Raw genomic sequence first — 15,547 nt, forward strand, 5'->3', positions numbered from 1 at the left:
ATCACATTAATCATTTCATTTGTAAGAAAATTAGCGCTGGCACACGTTTTTTGACATCCGATATCCTAATTACCGCGTATATACACAAAATATACCGAAAATACACATCGGATCAATTAGACCAATATACACCCACCCCTTTTTTGTACTTAATAGCTTGAGGCTATATAAGGAGTACCCAGGATGCGACTAGATTCACTAGCCTCTGATGAAGTGAGCTGATACGCTCACGAAACGCGTAAGGCACATGACGCACGTTCGTGACGTCACTTCCGGAATTCCGAATTGCTAACAGAGACCGAGCTGCACCGGGCAGCGTTGGTGGTCTCAACTACTTTTTCCTGACATCCTTTTTCAGAAATTTTTGGAACCCCACATTGGGCACACTCCCTCAGATTTATTATTTTTAAAGTAAGTTATTTCTGCCACTTGTCGGCACCTTACTCGCTCCGTGGCTACCCATTTACCACATTATTATTATTATTAGCGTTTTATGTATTTTACCCATTTTTACCCTTTTTCCATACACTTCCCCTTTTTTTACATATGTTTTTAGAACAAGTCACATATATATATATTTTTTAATAGTATATCAATAAATTATAATTGTTTTATTTCTTATTCACGCATATATATATATATATATATATTTTTCAAAATGTTATGTTTTTTGTGTATCAGCTTATAATAAACAGGAACCTCCTTCCTCTTTACCCTCTGTCCACAAATACAGTGTGGTAAGAATTAGAGGTTCCCACAAGCAGTCTCCGGTTGTTATTAGGAGATATCAATATACACATTGATATCCCTTTGGGGCACATATTTGTTTTGTGTCCTATCCTTGGATTTTGGTGTTTATACACACCATCTATTTCCATTCGTCGTTGATTGCTGGTCCCTGTGATCTAACAGGTGAGCATTTATTATTGTCTTTTAATCACCTTTCATTACCCGCATTCATCTGGGAAAATTTCCCATTTTTGTTTTCCTCTCTCCCATTTCTTGCCTGTGAGGAACATCTTCTGCAAGCGCTATTAGAAAAAACACTCTCTATCACAAGTCTCACAATTTTAGTCTGATTCAGGAGGAATTAGACAACACTAATAGCAGCAGGCACTGGACATCCTCTAAGGGCATTTAACTACTACACTACTATTACTCTTGTTGTGGCGCAACTACCTAAAACCCTCACCCTACTATATATATATATATATATATACACACACACACTTTTTTTTTTTTTAATAATTGGACATAACATATGAATAACACTTACTTTCATTAAAAGCTGTCGTCCACAGCTAAATTTTGTGAAAAGCAAAAAAAGCATTCCAGCAAATATCAATTTGATTAAAGATGTTATACCACCCACAGCTACATATGCAGAATATTGCACCTACGGAAAAACAAAAACGCAATTAGTGGAATCGTCCAAGTAACCTAGAACTATTCCTTCACAAATACTGGGGTTTACGTGTATTGGGTAAGAGTAGTTTATTTTCTGTATAAATGTTGTGTATCTCAACAATGACTAGATTAAACGTCTTTTAGAATTGAATACTGTAAGATAAGAAATTTTATGGGGGGGTTTCTTTAAAATAAAGTCTTATTAACCAAATATTTCAAAATATTTTAATTTATAAGATATTTAAACCCACTCACAGGAGTTTCTTGATAATTCTCATGCAAGAATCGTTGCGTCCTTTTGACAACTGCGACATCTGCTCCAAGGAATGGAATTGCATATTCCTTCAGTTCATTGCTGTAAAATGCTGCACCCCTGCAAGAAAAGTAATTTTAACAGAACACCATTCATCTGTTCTTTTACTATATCAATAAATATTTTATCCCCCCCCCCCCCAACTCATTTTACTGATGGTTCTAGATTATAACCAGTGTTTTAGCCTGTATACTATAGGAGAAAGCAGATAAAACCCACTAGAAAGACAAGCAGATGTTTAGGGTTACTAAGTAATTGATGTAAAAAAAAAAATATATATATATATATATATATATATATATATATATATATATATTAGGAAAAAAGTACTTCGTATATCCCTTTCTAAAAAAAAAAAAAAAAAAAAAAAAAAAAAAAAAAGTTTATGTATATTGACCCATTGAAAAACTGATATTTTAAAGAAAGAAAAAAAAAAAAAAAAAAAAAAAAAAAACACACTAAAGTACTAACCTTCTTTTCAATTTTGCACCAACAATTGGAACAGGTTTGAGTGGGAACTGCTTTCTAAGTTTTCTCAGATTGCCCTGATCTGCGATCCCATGAATAGCCGATTGCCAAGTTCCATCATGAATGCAGGTTCCCTATTAAAAGATACATAAAAAAAAAAAAACATATGTAGTAACCTACATAATTTCCAGGGAGAGTTAACTAGGATTTTACATATAAATAACAAATAATATTTACAAGAACATTTCTAAATGAATACAATCATAAAATGCCAATTGTATTTTACATACAGAAACCGTCAGGGATATTTCAGAAGTTTTTTTTTACATTTTTTGTTTTACTTACTAAAAGAGAGAAAAAGAGAAAGAGAGAAAAAGAGAAAGAGAGAAAAAGAGAAAGAGAAAAAAAGAAAGAGAGAGAGAAAGAGAGAAAGAGAGAGAGAAAGAGAGAAAGAAAGAGAGAGAGAGAGAGAGAGAGAGAAAGAGAGAGAGAGAGAGAGAGAGAGAGAGAGAAAGAGAGAGAGAGAGAGAGAGAGAGAAAGAGAGAGAGAAAGAGAGAGAGAGAAAGAGAAAGAGAAAGAGAGAGAGAGAGAGAAAGATACAAAACCCTATATAAACAGGCTCTTGATAAGTCACTTTCAGCTAGGTATCACTTCTTTGTAATGCCATTGCCTAGCTGAAAATGTATTGTTAAACAAAGTGTGCAAATACAAAAAGAAAATGTTCTTATGTGGCAGCCCAATAATTCAATGCTCTATAACTTGCTGAGTTAAAGTGAGTTCCAGAGTTGGGACATGGGACTGCATCCAGTGAGTCATTTGTGCGTAGCCATGAGTCACCAGCTAGCTCCCAGTAGTGCACTGCTGCTCTTAGACCTAGGTATAGCTTAACAAAATATATCAAAGTAAATTTGAATAGTACCATAAAACTGCATGCTCTATCTTAAAAAGCATAAAACTTTAGGTTTTTTTGTTTTGTTTTTTAATTCCTGCATTAGGAGTGGCCAAAGGATAAAGTACAAAAAAAAAGTTCCTTTTCATTTAACAAAGAATCAAAAAGATGGTTTTGCTTTAAAATAGAAATAAGAAAATATTTTACAAATTTGGGCTGATGTTGGGTCTCTGACAAACAAAACAAGAGTGGCTATGCAAGACAACCATTTCTACACCTTAAAGGGATACTAAACCCACATTTTTTCTTTCATGATTCAGATAGAATGATGCTTAAAGGGACACTATACCCACATTTTTTTTTTCATGATTAAAGTAGAGAATACAATTTTAAACAACATTCCAATTTACTTCTATTATCTAATTTGCTTCATTCTTTAGATATCCTTTAATTAAGAAATAGCAATGCACATGGTGAGCAAATCACAAGAGGCATCTATGTGCAGCTACCAATGAGCAGCTACTAAGCATATCTAGATATGCTTTTCAGCAAAGAATATCAAGAGAATGAAGCAAATTAGAAAGTTGTTTATAACTGTATGCTCTTTCTAAATCATGGAAGAAAAAAATTGGGTTTCATGTCCCTTTAAAATTGCATGCTCTAATTTACTCCTATTGTCAATTTTTCTTCATGAGCTTGTTATCTTTAGTTTAAAAAGCAGGAATCTAAGCTAAGGAGCCAGCCCATTTTTGTTTCAGCAGCCTGGATAGCGCTTGCTGATTGTGGTCTAAGTTTAGCCACCAATCAGCAAGCTCAACCCAGGCGCTGAACCAAAAATGGGCTGGCTTTTTGAGAGTTACATTCCTGCTTTTTAAAATAAAGATACCAAGAGAACGAAGAAAATGAATAGGAGTAAATTATAAAGTTGCTTAAACTTGCATGCTCTGACTCATGAAAGAAGTGTGTTTAGTATCCCTTTAAGTTAGATAGGAGCTCTAAGTGTGATGTACAGTTTTTGATTCTGACAAAATGTTTCTTTCATGATGTAAGTAGAATATACAATATTAAACAACTTTCCAGTTTGCTTCTATTATCAAATTTGCTTCCTTCTCTTAGTATCAATTGTTGAAGGAGCAGCAGAGCCAATGACAATAGGTATATACATGCAGCCACCAATCAGCTGCTAGCACCCAGGTGCTTTGCTGCTCCTGAGCTTACCTATATAAGCCCTTCAACAAAAGTATAATACGAGAAGGAAGCAAATTAAATAATTATTATGACTTTACTGTCCCTTTAATTCCAGTGAAATGATGTAAACCCAAAATGTAACCTTGACTAGTATTTGTGACTAACTGCATGTGTCAAACTTCTAGTGCTTGTCAATTAAAATTATTAACTGGTTAGATACATTGCTACACTAAAGTAAACAAGAATCAAAATATATAAACTAACCTCTGGTCCCGATTTGAAAGACAAAAAGCTTTCAACTGCAGTCAACGTACCTATTAACGTAAAGAGAGCAAAATGGAGGTATGAATATACAGTAGTATATTACAATGGTTATAGCAGAAGTAACACTAACTTAAATGCACAATTTGTACAGCCCCCTGTGCATTGTAAATATATTTGCAAAGCATAACAACATCTTCATAAAAGATAGAAGTTCACCCCTAAAAATATTAGAGAGGCATCTTCAGTCTGCTGCTAATATAGCTGTAAATGAAGAAGTATAGTCCTCAGATTTTAGGGATCATGTGATCGTTCCTCAGGGGAGACTACCATCTATTTCCAGTTATATATCTGGCTCCCCCTAGGCAAGATTAACCGCTTCAATATGCATAATGAGCTATGCTCATCATGCACATCGCGGACTGCGGGCACATGACTTCTCTTTACAGAACTTGGTTTGCTCTTTCTGATCCATGTTCATCAAAAAACAGATTTTATGCTTACCTGATAAATTTCTCTCTTTTGCGATGTACCAAGGCCACGGATTTATCCTAACTTGTGGGATATTGTCCTTCCTGACAGGAAGTAGCAAAGAGAGCACCACAGCAGAGCTGTCTATATAGCTCCCCCCTTAACTCCACCCCCCAGTCATTCGACCGAAGGCCAAGGAAGAAAAGGAGAAACTATAAGGTGCAGAGGTGACTGAAGTTTACATAAAAAAAATACTACTATCTGTCTTGAATAGACAGGGCGGGCGTGGACTAGGTACATCGCAAAAGAAAGAAATTTATCAGGTAAGCATAAATTCTGTTTTATTTTGCAAGATGTACCGAGTCCACGGATTCATCCTAACTTGTGGGATACCAATACCAAAGCTTTAAGACACAGATGAAGGGAGGGACAAGACAGGAACCTAAACGGAAGGCACCACTGCTTGCAAAACCTCTCCCCCCAAAATAGCCTCCGAAGAAGCAAAAGTATCAAATTTGGAAAATTTGGAAAAGGTATGAAGCGAAGACCAAGTTGCAGCCTTACAAATCTGTTCAACAGAAGCATCATTTTTAAAAGCCCATGTGGAAGCCACCGCTCTAGTGGAGTGAGCTGTAATTCTTTCAGGAGGCTGCTGTCCAGCAGTCTCATAAGCCAAACGGATGATGCTTTTCAGCCAAAAGGAAAGAGAGGTAGCCGTAGCCTTTTGACCTCTACGCTCTCCAGCATAGACAAAAAACAAAGAAGATGATTGGCGAAAATCTTTGGTTGCCTGCAAATAAAACTTTAAGGCACAAACCACGTCCAGGTTGTGCAACAGACGGTCCTTCTTAGAAGAAGGATTAGGACACAGAGAAGGAACAACAATTTCCCGATTGATATTCCGGTTAGAAACAACCTTAGGGAGGAACCCAGGTTTGGTACGCAAAACCACCTTATCAGCATGGAAAACAAGATAAGGCGAGTCACATTGTAATGCAGATAGTTCAAAAACTCTTCGAGCTGAAGAGATAGCAACTAGAAACAGAACTTTCCAAGATAGAAGATTAATATCTATGGAATGCATGGGTTCAAACGGAACCCCCCTGAAGAACTTTAAGAACTAAATTGAGACTCCATGGCGGAGCAACAGGTTTAAACACAGGCTTAATTCTAACTAAAGCCTGACAAAAAGCCCGAACGTCTGGGACATCTGCCAGACGGTTGTGCAACAGAATAGACAAAGCAGATATCTGTCCCTTTAAGGAACTAGCGGACAATCCTTTCTCCAATCCTTCTTGGAGAAAAGACAAAATCCTAGGAATCCTGATCTTACTCCATGAGTAGCCTTTGGATTCACACCAAAAAAGATATTTACGCGATATCTTATGATAGATCTTCCTGGTGACAGGCTTTCAAGCCTGAATCAAGGTATCTATGACCGACTCAGAGAAACCCCGCTTTGATAAAATCAAGCGTTTTATCTTCAAGCAGTCAGTTGCAGAGAAATTAGATTTGGATGCTTGAATGGACCTTGAATCAAAAGGTCTCGTCTCAGTGGCAGAGTCCATGGTGGCAGAGATGACATGTCCACCAGGTCTGCATACCAAGTGCTGCGTGGCCACGCAGGTGCTATCAAAATCACCAAAGCTCTCTCCTGTTTGATTCTGGCAATCAAATGCGGAAGGAGAGGGAATGATGGAAACACATAAGCCAGGTTGAACGACCAGGGTACTGCTAGAGCATCTATCAGTACTGCCTGAAGATCCCTTGACCTGGATCCGTAACAAGGAAGTTTGGCGTTCTGACGAGACGCCATCAGATACAATTCTGGTGTGCCCCATAGCTGAACCAGTTGAGCAAACACCTCCGGATGGAGCTCCCACTCCCCCGGATGAAAAGTCTGACGACTTAGAAAATCTGCCTCCCAGTTCTCCACCCCTGGGATATAGATCGCTGATAGATGGCAAGAGTGAGTCTCTGCCCATCGGATTATCCTGGAAACTTCTATCATCGCCAAGGAACTCCTTGTTCCCCCCTGATGATTGATATAAGCTACAGTCGTGATGTTGTCCGACTGAAACCTGATGAATCCGTCCGAAGCCAGCTGAGGCCACGCCTGAAGAGCATTCATTATCGCTCTTAATTCCAGAATATTTATCGGTAGGAGGGCCTCCTCCTGAGTCCACAAACCCTGTGCTTTCAGGGAATTCCAGACTGCACCCCAGCCCAGTAGGCTGGCGTCCGTCGTCACAATAACCCACGCTGGCCTGCGGAAACACATTCCCCTGGACAGGTGATCCTGCGACAACCACCAAAGAGAGTCTCTGGTCTCTTGATCCAGATTTATCAGAGGAGATAAATCTGCATAATCCCCATTCCACTGTTTGAGCATGCATAGTTGCAGTGGTCTGAGATGCAAGCGAGCAAACGGAACTATGTCTATTGCCGCTACCATAAGTCCGATTACCTCCATACACTGAGCCACTGACGGCCGAGGAATGGAATGAAGAGCTCGGCAGGTGGTTAAAATCTTTGATTTCCTGACCTCCATCAGAAATATTTTCATGCCCACCGAATCTATCAGAGTTCCCAGGAATGGAACTCTTGTGAGAGGAATAAGAGAACTCTTTTTCACGTTCACCTTCCACCCATGAGATCTTAGAAAGGCCAACACTAAGTCCGTGTGAGACTTGGCAAGTTGGAAAGTCGATGCTTGAATTAAGATGTCGTCTAGATAAGGCGCCACTGCTATGCCCCTCGGCCTTAGGACCGCCAGAAGGGACCCTAGCACCTTTGTGAAGATTCTTGGCACCATGGCCAACCCGAAGGGAAGAGCCACAAACTGGTAATGCCGGTCCAGAAAGGCAAACCTGAGGAACTGATGATGATCTTTGTGGATAGGAATGTGTAGATACGCATCCTTTAGATCCACTGTAGTCATATATTGACCCTCCTGGATCATTGGTAAAATAGTCCGAATGGTCTCCATCTTGAAGGATGGAACTCTTAGGAATTGGTTTAGGGTCTTGAGATCTAGAATTGGTCTGAAGGTTCCCTCTTTTTTGGGAACCACAAACAGATTGGAGTAGAAACCTTGCCCCTGTTCTGTTTTCGGAACTGGGCAGATCACTCCCATGGTAAAAAGGCCTTCTACACAGCGTAAGAACGCCTCTCTTTTTGTCTGGTTTACAGACAATTGAGAAAGATGGAACCTCCCCCTTGGAGGAGAATCTTTGAAATCTAGGAAATACCCCTGGGTTACAATTTCTACGGCCCAGGAGTCCTGAACGTCTCTTGCCCAGGCCTGAGCAAAGAGAGAAAGTCTGCCCCCTACTTGATCCGGTCCCGGATCGGGGGCTACCCCTTCATGCTGTCTTAGTGGCAGCAGCAGGCTTTTTGGCCTGTTTACCCTTGTTCCAAGCCTGGTTAGGTCTCCAGGTTGGCTTGGATTGAACAAAGTTCCCCTCTTGCATTTCAGCAGGGGAAGAGGAAGCGGGACCACCCTTGAAGTTTCGAAAGGAACAAAAATTATTTTGTTTGGTCCTTGTCTTATTTGACTTATCTTGAGGGAGGGCATGACCCTTCCCTCCAGTGATGTCTGAAATTATCTCTTTCAGTGCAGGCCCGAATAGGGTCTTACCTTTGAAAGGGATGGTCAAAAGCTTAGATTTAGATGACACATCAGCTGACCAGGACTTAAGCCATAACGCCCTTCGCGCTAAAATGGCAAAACCTGAATTCTTTGCCGCTAACTTAGCAAGATGAAAAGCGGCGTCTGTAATAAAAGAATTAGCCAACTTAAGGGCCTTAATTCTGTCCAAAATATCATCTAGTGGGGTCTCCATCTGGAGAGCCTCTTCTAGAGCCTCAAACCAAAAAGCAGCTGCAGTAGTTACCGGAACAATGCACGCTATAGGTTGAAGAAGAAAACCCTGATGAACAAAAATTTTCTTTAGGAGACCCTCTAACTTTTTATCCATAGGATCAATGAAAGCACAACTGTCTTCAATAGGTATAGTTGTACGCTTAGCCAGAGTAGAAATAGCTCCCTCCACCTTAGGGACCATCTGCCATGAGTCCTTTATGGTGTCAGAAATGGGGAACATTTTCTTAAAGACAGGAGGGGGAGCGAACGGAATACCTGGTCTATCCCACTCCTTAGTAACAATGTCCGAAATCCTCTTAGGGACCGGAAAAACATCAGTGTAAACAGGAACCTCTAAATATTTGTCCATTTTACACAATTTCTCTGGAACGACAATAGGGTCACAATCATCCAGAGTAGCTAAAACCTCCCTGAGCAATAAACGGAGGTGCTCTAGCTTAAATTTAAATGCCGTCATATCTGAATCTGTCTGAGGGAACATCTTTCCTGAATCAGAAATCTTTCCCTCAGACAGCAAATCCCTCATCCCTACCTCAGAACATTGTGAGGGAATATCGGATATGGCTACTAAAGCGTCAGAAGGCTCAGCATTTGTTCTTAAGCCAAAGCTACTGCGCTTCCCTTGCAACCCTGGCAGTTTAGATAAAACCTCTGTGAGGGTAGTATTCATAACTGAAGCCATATCTTGCAAGGTGAAAGAATTAGACGCACTAGAAGTACTTGGAGTCGCTTGTGCGGGCGTAACTGGTTGTGACACTTGGGGAGAACTAAATGGCGAAACCTGATTTACTTCTGTCTGAGAATCATTTAATGCCAAATTCTTATAAGTCAAAATATGCTGTTTGCAATTTATAGACATATCAGTACAATTGGGACACATTCTTAGAGGGGGTTCCACAATGGCTTCTAAACAAATTGAACAATGAGTTTCCTCAGTGTCAGACATGTTTAACAGGCTAGTAATGAAGCAAGCAAGCTTGGAAAACACTTTATTTAATGAAAAAAACACAATTTGCAAAAACGGTACTGTACCTTTAAGAGAAAAAAAGGCATACACAAACTGCAAAACAATTGCTTCAAAAATTCCGAAATTTTAACAGTGTACCCACTAAGCTTTAGAAGGATTGCACCTCAAGTAAAAAAGCAATAGACCCCCAAATGAAAAAAAACGGATTGATAAGTGTTAAAACCCCCTAAAGCACCTTGGCACAGATCTGCTGTGGCCCTACCTGCCCTTAGGAAGCGATAATATGGGGTTTAAAGCTTCAATTAGTCCCTCAGAAGACTCTCAGGACCTCAGGAGAAGTTGCTTGCTGCTTGTAAATGTAGGCCCCGCCCACCTCACTCGATGTTGCTGGGGCCTACACAAAACTAAAAAACCCTGCCTGAAAGCCATGTGGGTTATAAACAACCCCAAAGAACCCTCAAGCAAATGTCCCATATAAGAGAAAACGTTACTCCCAGACTCAAAAACATTTGTCCCAAATTCACATAAACTGAGTGCCCACAAAAAAATTAACCCTTTATGCAAGCTAGTAAAAACCTCTGATAACACTAGGATTACTGATTCCCCTTCCCCTAATGGGGACACTGTCAGCCTTTCTGAGTTAACACAGTCTCTGCAGAAAATATGACTGAACATACCTCATTGCTGTATAGCAAGAAACCGTTCCTCACACTGAAGTTTTCCTGTACTCCTCAGCTCATGTGGGAACAGCAGTGGACCTTAGTTACAAATGCTAAGATCATCATCCTCCAGGCAGAAATCTTAATCTATGTCCTGCCTGAGAGTAAATAGTACAACACCGGTAGCATTTAAAAATAACAAACACTTGATTGAAGATAAAATAAAACTAACAGTTTAACACCTCTTCTCTTTACTCTTCCTGCTTAGAGTTAGCAAAGAGAATGACTGGGGGGTGGAGTTAAGGGGGAGCTATATAGACAGCTCTGTTGTGGTGCTCTCTTTGCTACTTCCTGTCAGGAAGGACAATATCCCACAAGTTAGGATGAATCCGTGGACTCGGTACATCTTGCAAAAGAAAGTTGTTAAAAATGTTTTGTGTGTCTATAAAAGAGGGACATTCTGGTCAAAATGGATATGTGCATAGATTGAATACAAACATTTACAATTTAAATATAAAAATCCCCAAATTCAGAATTCTAAATCCCACATTCTGAAATCCAGACTTTCAATAATATTTTTTTTTTTAAGAGTAATATGTATACAAATGTATTCAAAATTTACAAGCTTTATTATGACATGGACATATTGACTAAATGACATGAAATTGTTGAAACTAGGTCCCAATTCCTAGTACCATTGTACAGATCTAAATAAGCAACTATTCCAAAATCCAAACCTTTTCTGGTCCCAAGAAGTTTGGATAAAGGGTTTTGTAACTGTATTGTCAAACATGTTTCTAGTAAAAGTTAACAGTTTTAGTGTTCGTATTTTTCTCTGCACGTGCATGTGAACCATAGCTATATATTCTCATTGCACTGTTAAAATTTAAAGGGACACTGAACCCAAATTTTTTATTTTGTGATTCAAATAGAGCATGCAATTTTAAAGGACCAGTCAACACAGTAGATTTGCATAATCAACAAATGCAAGATAACAAGACAATGCAATAGCACTTAGTCTGAACTTCACATGAGTAGTAGATTTTTTTTTTCTGACAATTTTAAAATTTGTCTTTTTCCACTCCTCCTGTACCATGCGACAGCCATCAGCCAATCACAAATGCATACACTTATTCCTGCACATGCTCAGTAGTAGATGGTGACTCAAAAAGTTTAAATATAAAAAGACTGTGCACATTTAGTTAATGAAAGTAAATTGGAAAGTTGTTTAAAATGGCATGCTCTATCTGAATCATGACAGTTTAATTTTGATTGAGTGTCCCTTTAAGCAACTTTCTAATTTACTGCTATTATCAAATTTTCTTCATTCTCTTGGAATCTTTATTTGAAAAGCAAGAATGTAAGTTTAGATGCTGGCCCATTTTTGGTGAACAACCTGGGTTGTTCTTGCCGTTTGGTGGATAAATTCACCCACCAATAAACAAGTGCTGTGCAGGGTCTGAACCAAAAATTGCCTGGCTCCTTAGCTTAGATGCCTTCTTCTTCAAATAAAGTTAGCGAGAGAACGAAGAAAAATTGATAATAGGAGTAAATTAGAAAGTTGCTTAAAATTGCATGCTCTATCTGAATCATGAAAGAAAAAGTTTGGGTTCGGTGTCCTTTAACCCCTTAGTGACCAGAGCACTTTTCCATTTTCTGTCCGTTTGGGACCAAGGCTATTTTTACATTTCTGTGGTGTTTGTGTTTAGCTGTAATTTTCCTCTTACTCATTTACTGTACCCACACATATTATATACCGTTTTTCTCGCCATTAAATGGACTTTCTAAAGATACCATTATTTTCATCATATCTTATAATTTACTATAAAAAAAATATAAAATATGAGGAAAAAATGGAAAAAAACACACTTTTTCTAACTTTGACCCCCAAAACCTGTTACACATCTACAACCACCAAAAAACACCCATGCTAAATAGTTTCCAAATTTTGTCCTGAGTTTAGAAATACCCAATGTTTACATGTTCTTTGCTTTTTTTGTAAGTTATAGGGCAATAAATACAAGAAGCACTTTGCTATTTCCAAACCACTTTTTTTCAAACTTAGCGCTAGTTACATTGGAACACTGATATCTTCCAGGAATCCCTGAATATCCCTTGACATGTATATATTTTTTTTTAGAAGACATCCCAAAGTATTGATCTAGGCCCATTTTGGTATATTTCATGCCACCATTTCACCGCCAAATGCGATCAAATAAAAAAAATTGTTCACTTTTTCACACATTTTGTTACAAACTTTAGGTTTCTCACTGAATTTATTTACAAACAGCTCGTGCAATTATGACACAAATGGTTGTAAATGCTTCTCTGGAATCCCTTTTTTCATAAATAGCAGACATATATGGATTTGGTGTTGCTTTTTGGTAATTAGAAGGCCGCTAAATGCCACTGCGCACCACACGTGTATTATGCCCAGCAATGAAGGGGTTAATTAGGGAGCATGTAGGGAGCTTGTAGGGTTAATTTTAGCTTTATTGTAGTGTAGTAGACAACCCTAAGTATTGATCTAGGCCCATTTTGGTATATTTCATGCCACCATTTCAACGCCAAATGCGATTAAATAAAAAAAAAAAGTAAAATTTTTCACAATTTTAGGTTTCTCACTGAAATCATTTACAAACAGCTTGTGCAATTATGGCACAAATGGTTGTAAATGCTTCTCTAGGATCCCCTTTGTTGAGAAATAGCAGACATACATGGCTTTGGCGTTGCTTTTTGGTAATTAGAAGGCCGCTAAATGCCGCTGCGCATCACATGTGTATTATGGCTAGCAGTGAAGGGGTTAATTAGGTAGCATGTAGGGAGCTTGCAGGGTTAATTTTAGCTTTAGTGTAGAGATCAGCCTCCCACCTGACACATTACACCCCCTGATCCCTCCCAAACAGCTCTCTTCCCTCCCCCACCCCACAATTGTCCCCGCCATGTTAAGTACTGGCAGAAAGTCTGCCAGTACTAAAAAAAAAGCTATCCTTGATAAAAAATAAATAAAAAAAAAAGGCATACTTACATATGCTGCTCTGGAGGATCCCCCCTTAGCCACCAACCTCCCTGATACCCCCCAAACAGCTCTTTACCCATCCCCCTCTAACTTATTAGTAGCCATCTTTGGTACTGGCAGCTGTCTGCCAGTACCCAGTTTATAGTAAAATATGTTTTTATTTTTATTTTTTTAATGATTTTCTGTAGTGTAGCTTGCCCCCCCCCCCCAAAAGACCAACCCACCACCCCTCCCAGATCTCTTAGATTCACATATATGTAAATAAATTTGGCAATCACTGCCACTTTAATCCCATCACTTTTCTGTAGTGTAGCGGTTCCCACCCGCTTCCTACCCCTGCGCGCGCCCGCGCGCGCACCCTTGTGCACGCGCGCGCGCCCGCGCGCGTGCCCGGCGTTCCCGCCCACGATCCCGCCCCCCTCCACATGATACAGCCCATCGATGGCCGCCCACCCGCCTCCCAGACTGGCTCCCACCCACCAACGAAACCGGCCATCGATGTCCGGTACAGAGAGGGCCACAGAGTGGCTCTCTCTGCATCGGATGGCCAAGGGGGGTTATTGCAGGATGCCTCGATGTTGAGGCATCACTGCAATAACCGGAAAGCAGCTGGAAGCGAGCAGGATCGCTTCCAGCTGCTTTCCAGACCAAGGACGTACGCCACACGTCCTCGGTCATTAAGTGTATTTTTTTAGAGGACGTGTGGCGTACGTCCTTGGTCGTTAAGGGGTTAAATTCCATAGCTGCTCTAAGATCAAGTGGGGGATAGTAACAAGCAAGCAATGATGCAAATGGAGTCATTAACAGACAGTAAAATCATCTTAAAAACATCTTAGTGTCTGAGCAAGTGTATTTAACCCCTTAACGACTGAGGACGTGCAGGGTACGTCCTCAGAAAAAAGGCAGTTAATGCCTGAGAACGTACCCTGCACGTCCTCAGTGTGGAAAGCAGCTGGAAGCGATCCTGATCACTTCCAGCTGTTTTCCGGTTATTGCAGGATGCCTCGATATTGAGGCATCCTGCAATAACATTTTTTACCCCTCCGGTGCAGAGAGAGCCACTCTGTGGCCCTCTCTGCACCGGACATCGATGGCCGCATTCGTTGGTGGGTGGGAGCTGAAGTGGGAGGTGGGTGGGCGGCCATCGATGGCTTCTTGGTAAAAGAGGGGGGCGGGATCGGGGGCGGTATCGCCGGGGGCGCGCACGGACGCGCGCCGCGTGCACGGGGGGTGGTGGGCGGGCGCGTGCACGGGGAGGGAGCGGGTGGGAACCACTTACACTACAGAAAGGGTTTTTTTATTATGGGGAGAAAGGAGGGATAAAATCCCTGAATAAAGTAATCTAAGGGATCTGGGAGGGGGTGGGGGATTAGTCTTGGGGGGGGGGGAAGCTACACTGCAGAAAAAACAAAAATAAAAAAAAAATAGACATTTTTACATGCAAACTGGGTACTGGCAGACAGCTGCCAGTACCCAAGATGGCCCCCAATAAGGCAGAGGGGGAGGGTTAGAGAGCTGTATTGGGGGGGGATCAGGGAGGTTGGGGGCTAAGGGGGGAATCTTACACAGCAGCATATGTAAATATGCTATATATAAAAAAAAGGATACCTTTTATTTTAGTACTGGCAGACTTTCTGCCAGTACTTAAGATGGCGGGGACAATTTTTGGGGTGGGGGAGGAAAGAGAGCTCTTTGGGAGGGATCAGGGGGTCTGATGTGTCAGGTGGGAAGCTGATCTCTACACTAAAGCTAAAATTAACCCTGCAAACTCCATACAAGCTACCTAATTAACCCCTTCATTGCTGGGCATAATTCACGTGTTGTGCGCAGTGGCATTTAGCGGCCTTCTAATTACCAAAAAGCAACACCAAATCCATATATGTCTGCTATTTTTGAACAAAGGAGACCCCAGAGAAGCATTTACAACCATTTGTGCCATAATTGCACAAAATGTTTGTAAATGATTTCAGTGAGAAATCTAAAATTTTGAAAAATTTAACGTTTTTCTTTATTTGATC

General features: G+C 40.3%; 1 protein-coding gene across 1 annotated transcript in view; it reads right to left on the reverse strand.

The window, feature by feature from the left end:
• LOC128656888 (saccharopine dehydrogenase-like oxidoreductase) overlaps nucleotides 1-15,547 on the reverse strand; it is a 110,782-nt gene that overhangs the window by 67,803 nt on the left and 27,432 nt on the right. Inside the window, exons 5-8 of the mRNA XM_053711053.1 lie at nucleotides 4,531-4,580; nucleotides 2,192-2,322; nucleotides 1,663-1,780; nucleotides 1,277-1,396 (exon numbers count right to left, since the gene is read on the reverse strand). Coding sequence (XP_053567028.1) covers nucleotides 1,277-1,396; nucleotides 1,663-1,780; nucleotides 2,192-2,322; nucleotides 4,531-4,580 — 419 coding nt within the window. The remainder of the gene's footprint in view (nucleotides 1-1,276; nucleotides 1,397-1,662; nucleotides 1,781-2,191; nucleotides 2,323-4,530; nucleotides 4,581-15,547) is intronic.

Source organism: Bombina bombina, chromosome 4 (genome assembly GCF_027579735.1).
Source record: "Bombina bombina isolate aBomBom1 chromosome 4, aBomBom1.pri, whole genome shotgun sequence".
Taxonomy (NCBI): domain Eukaryota; kingdom Metazoa; phylum Chordata; class Amphibia; order Anura; family Bombinatoridae; genus Bombina; species Bombina bombina.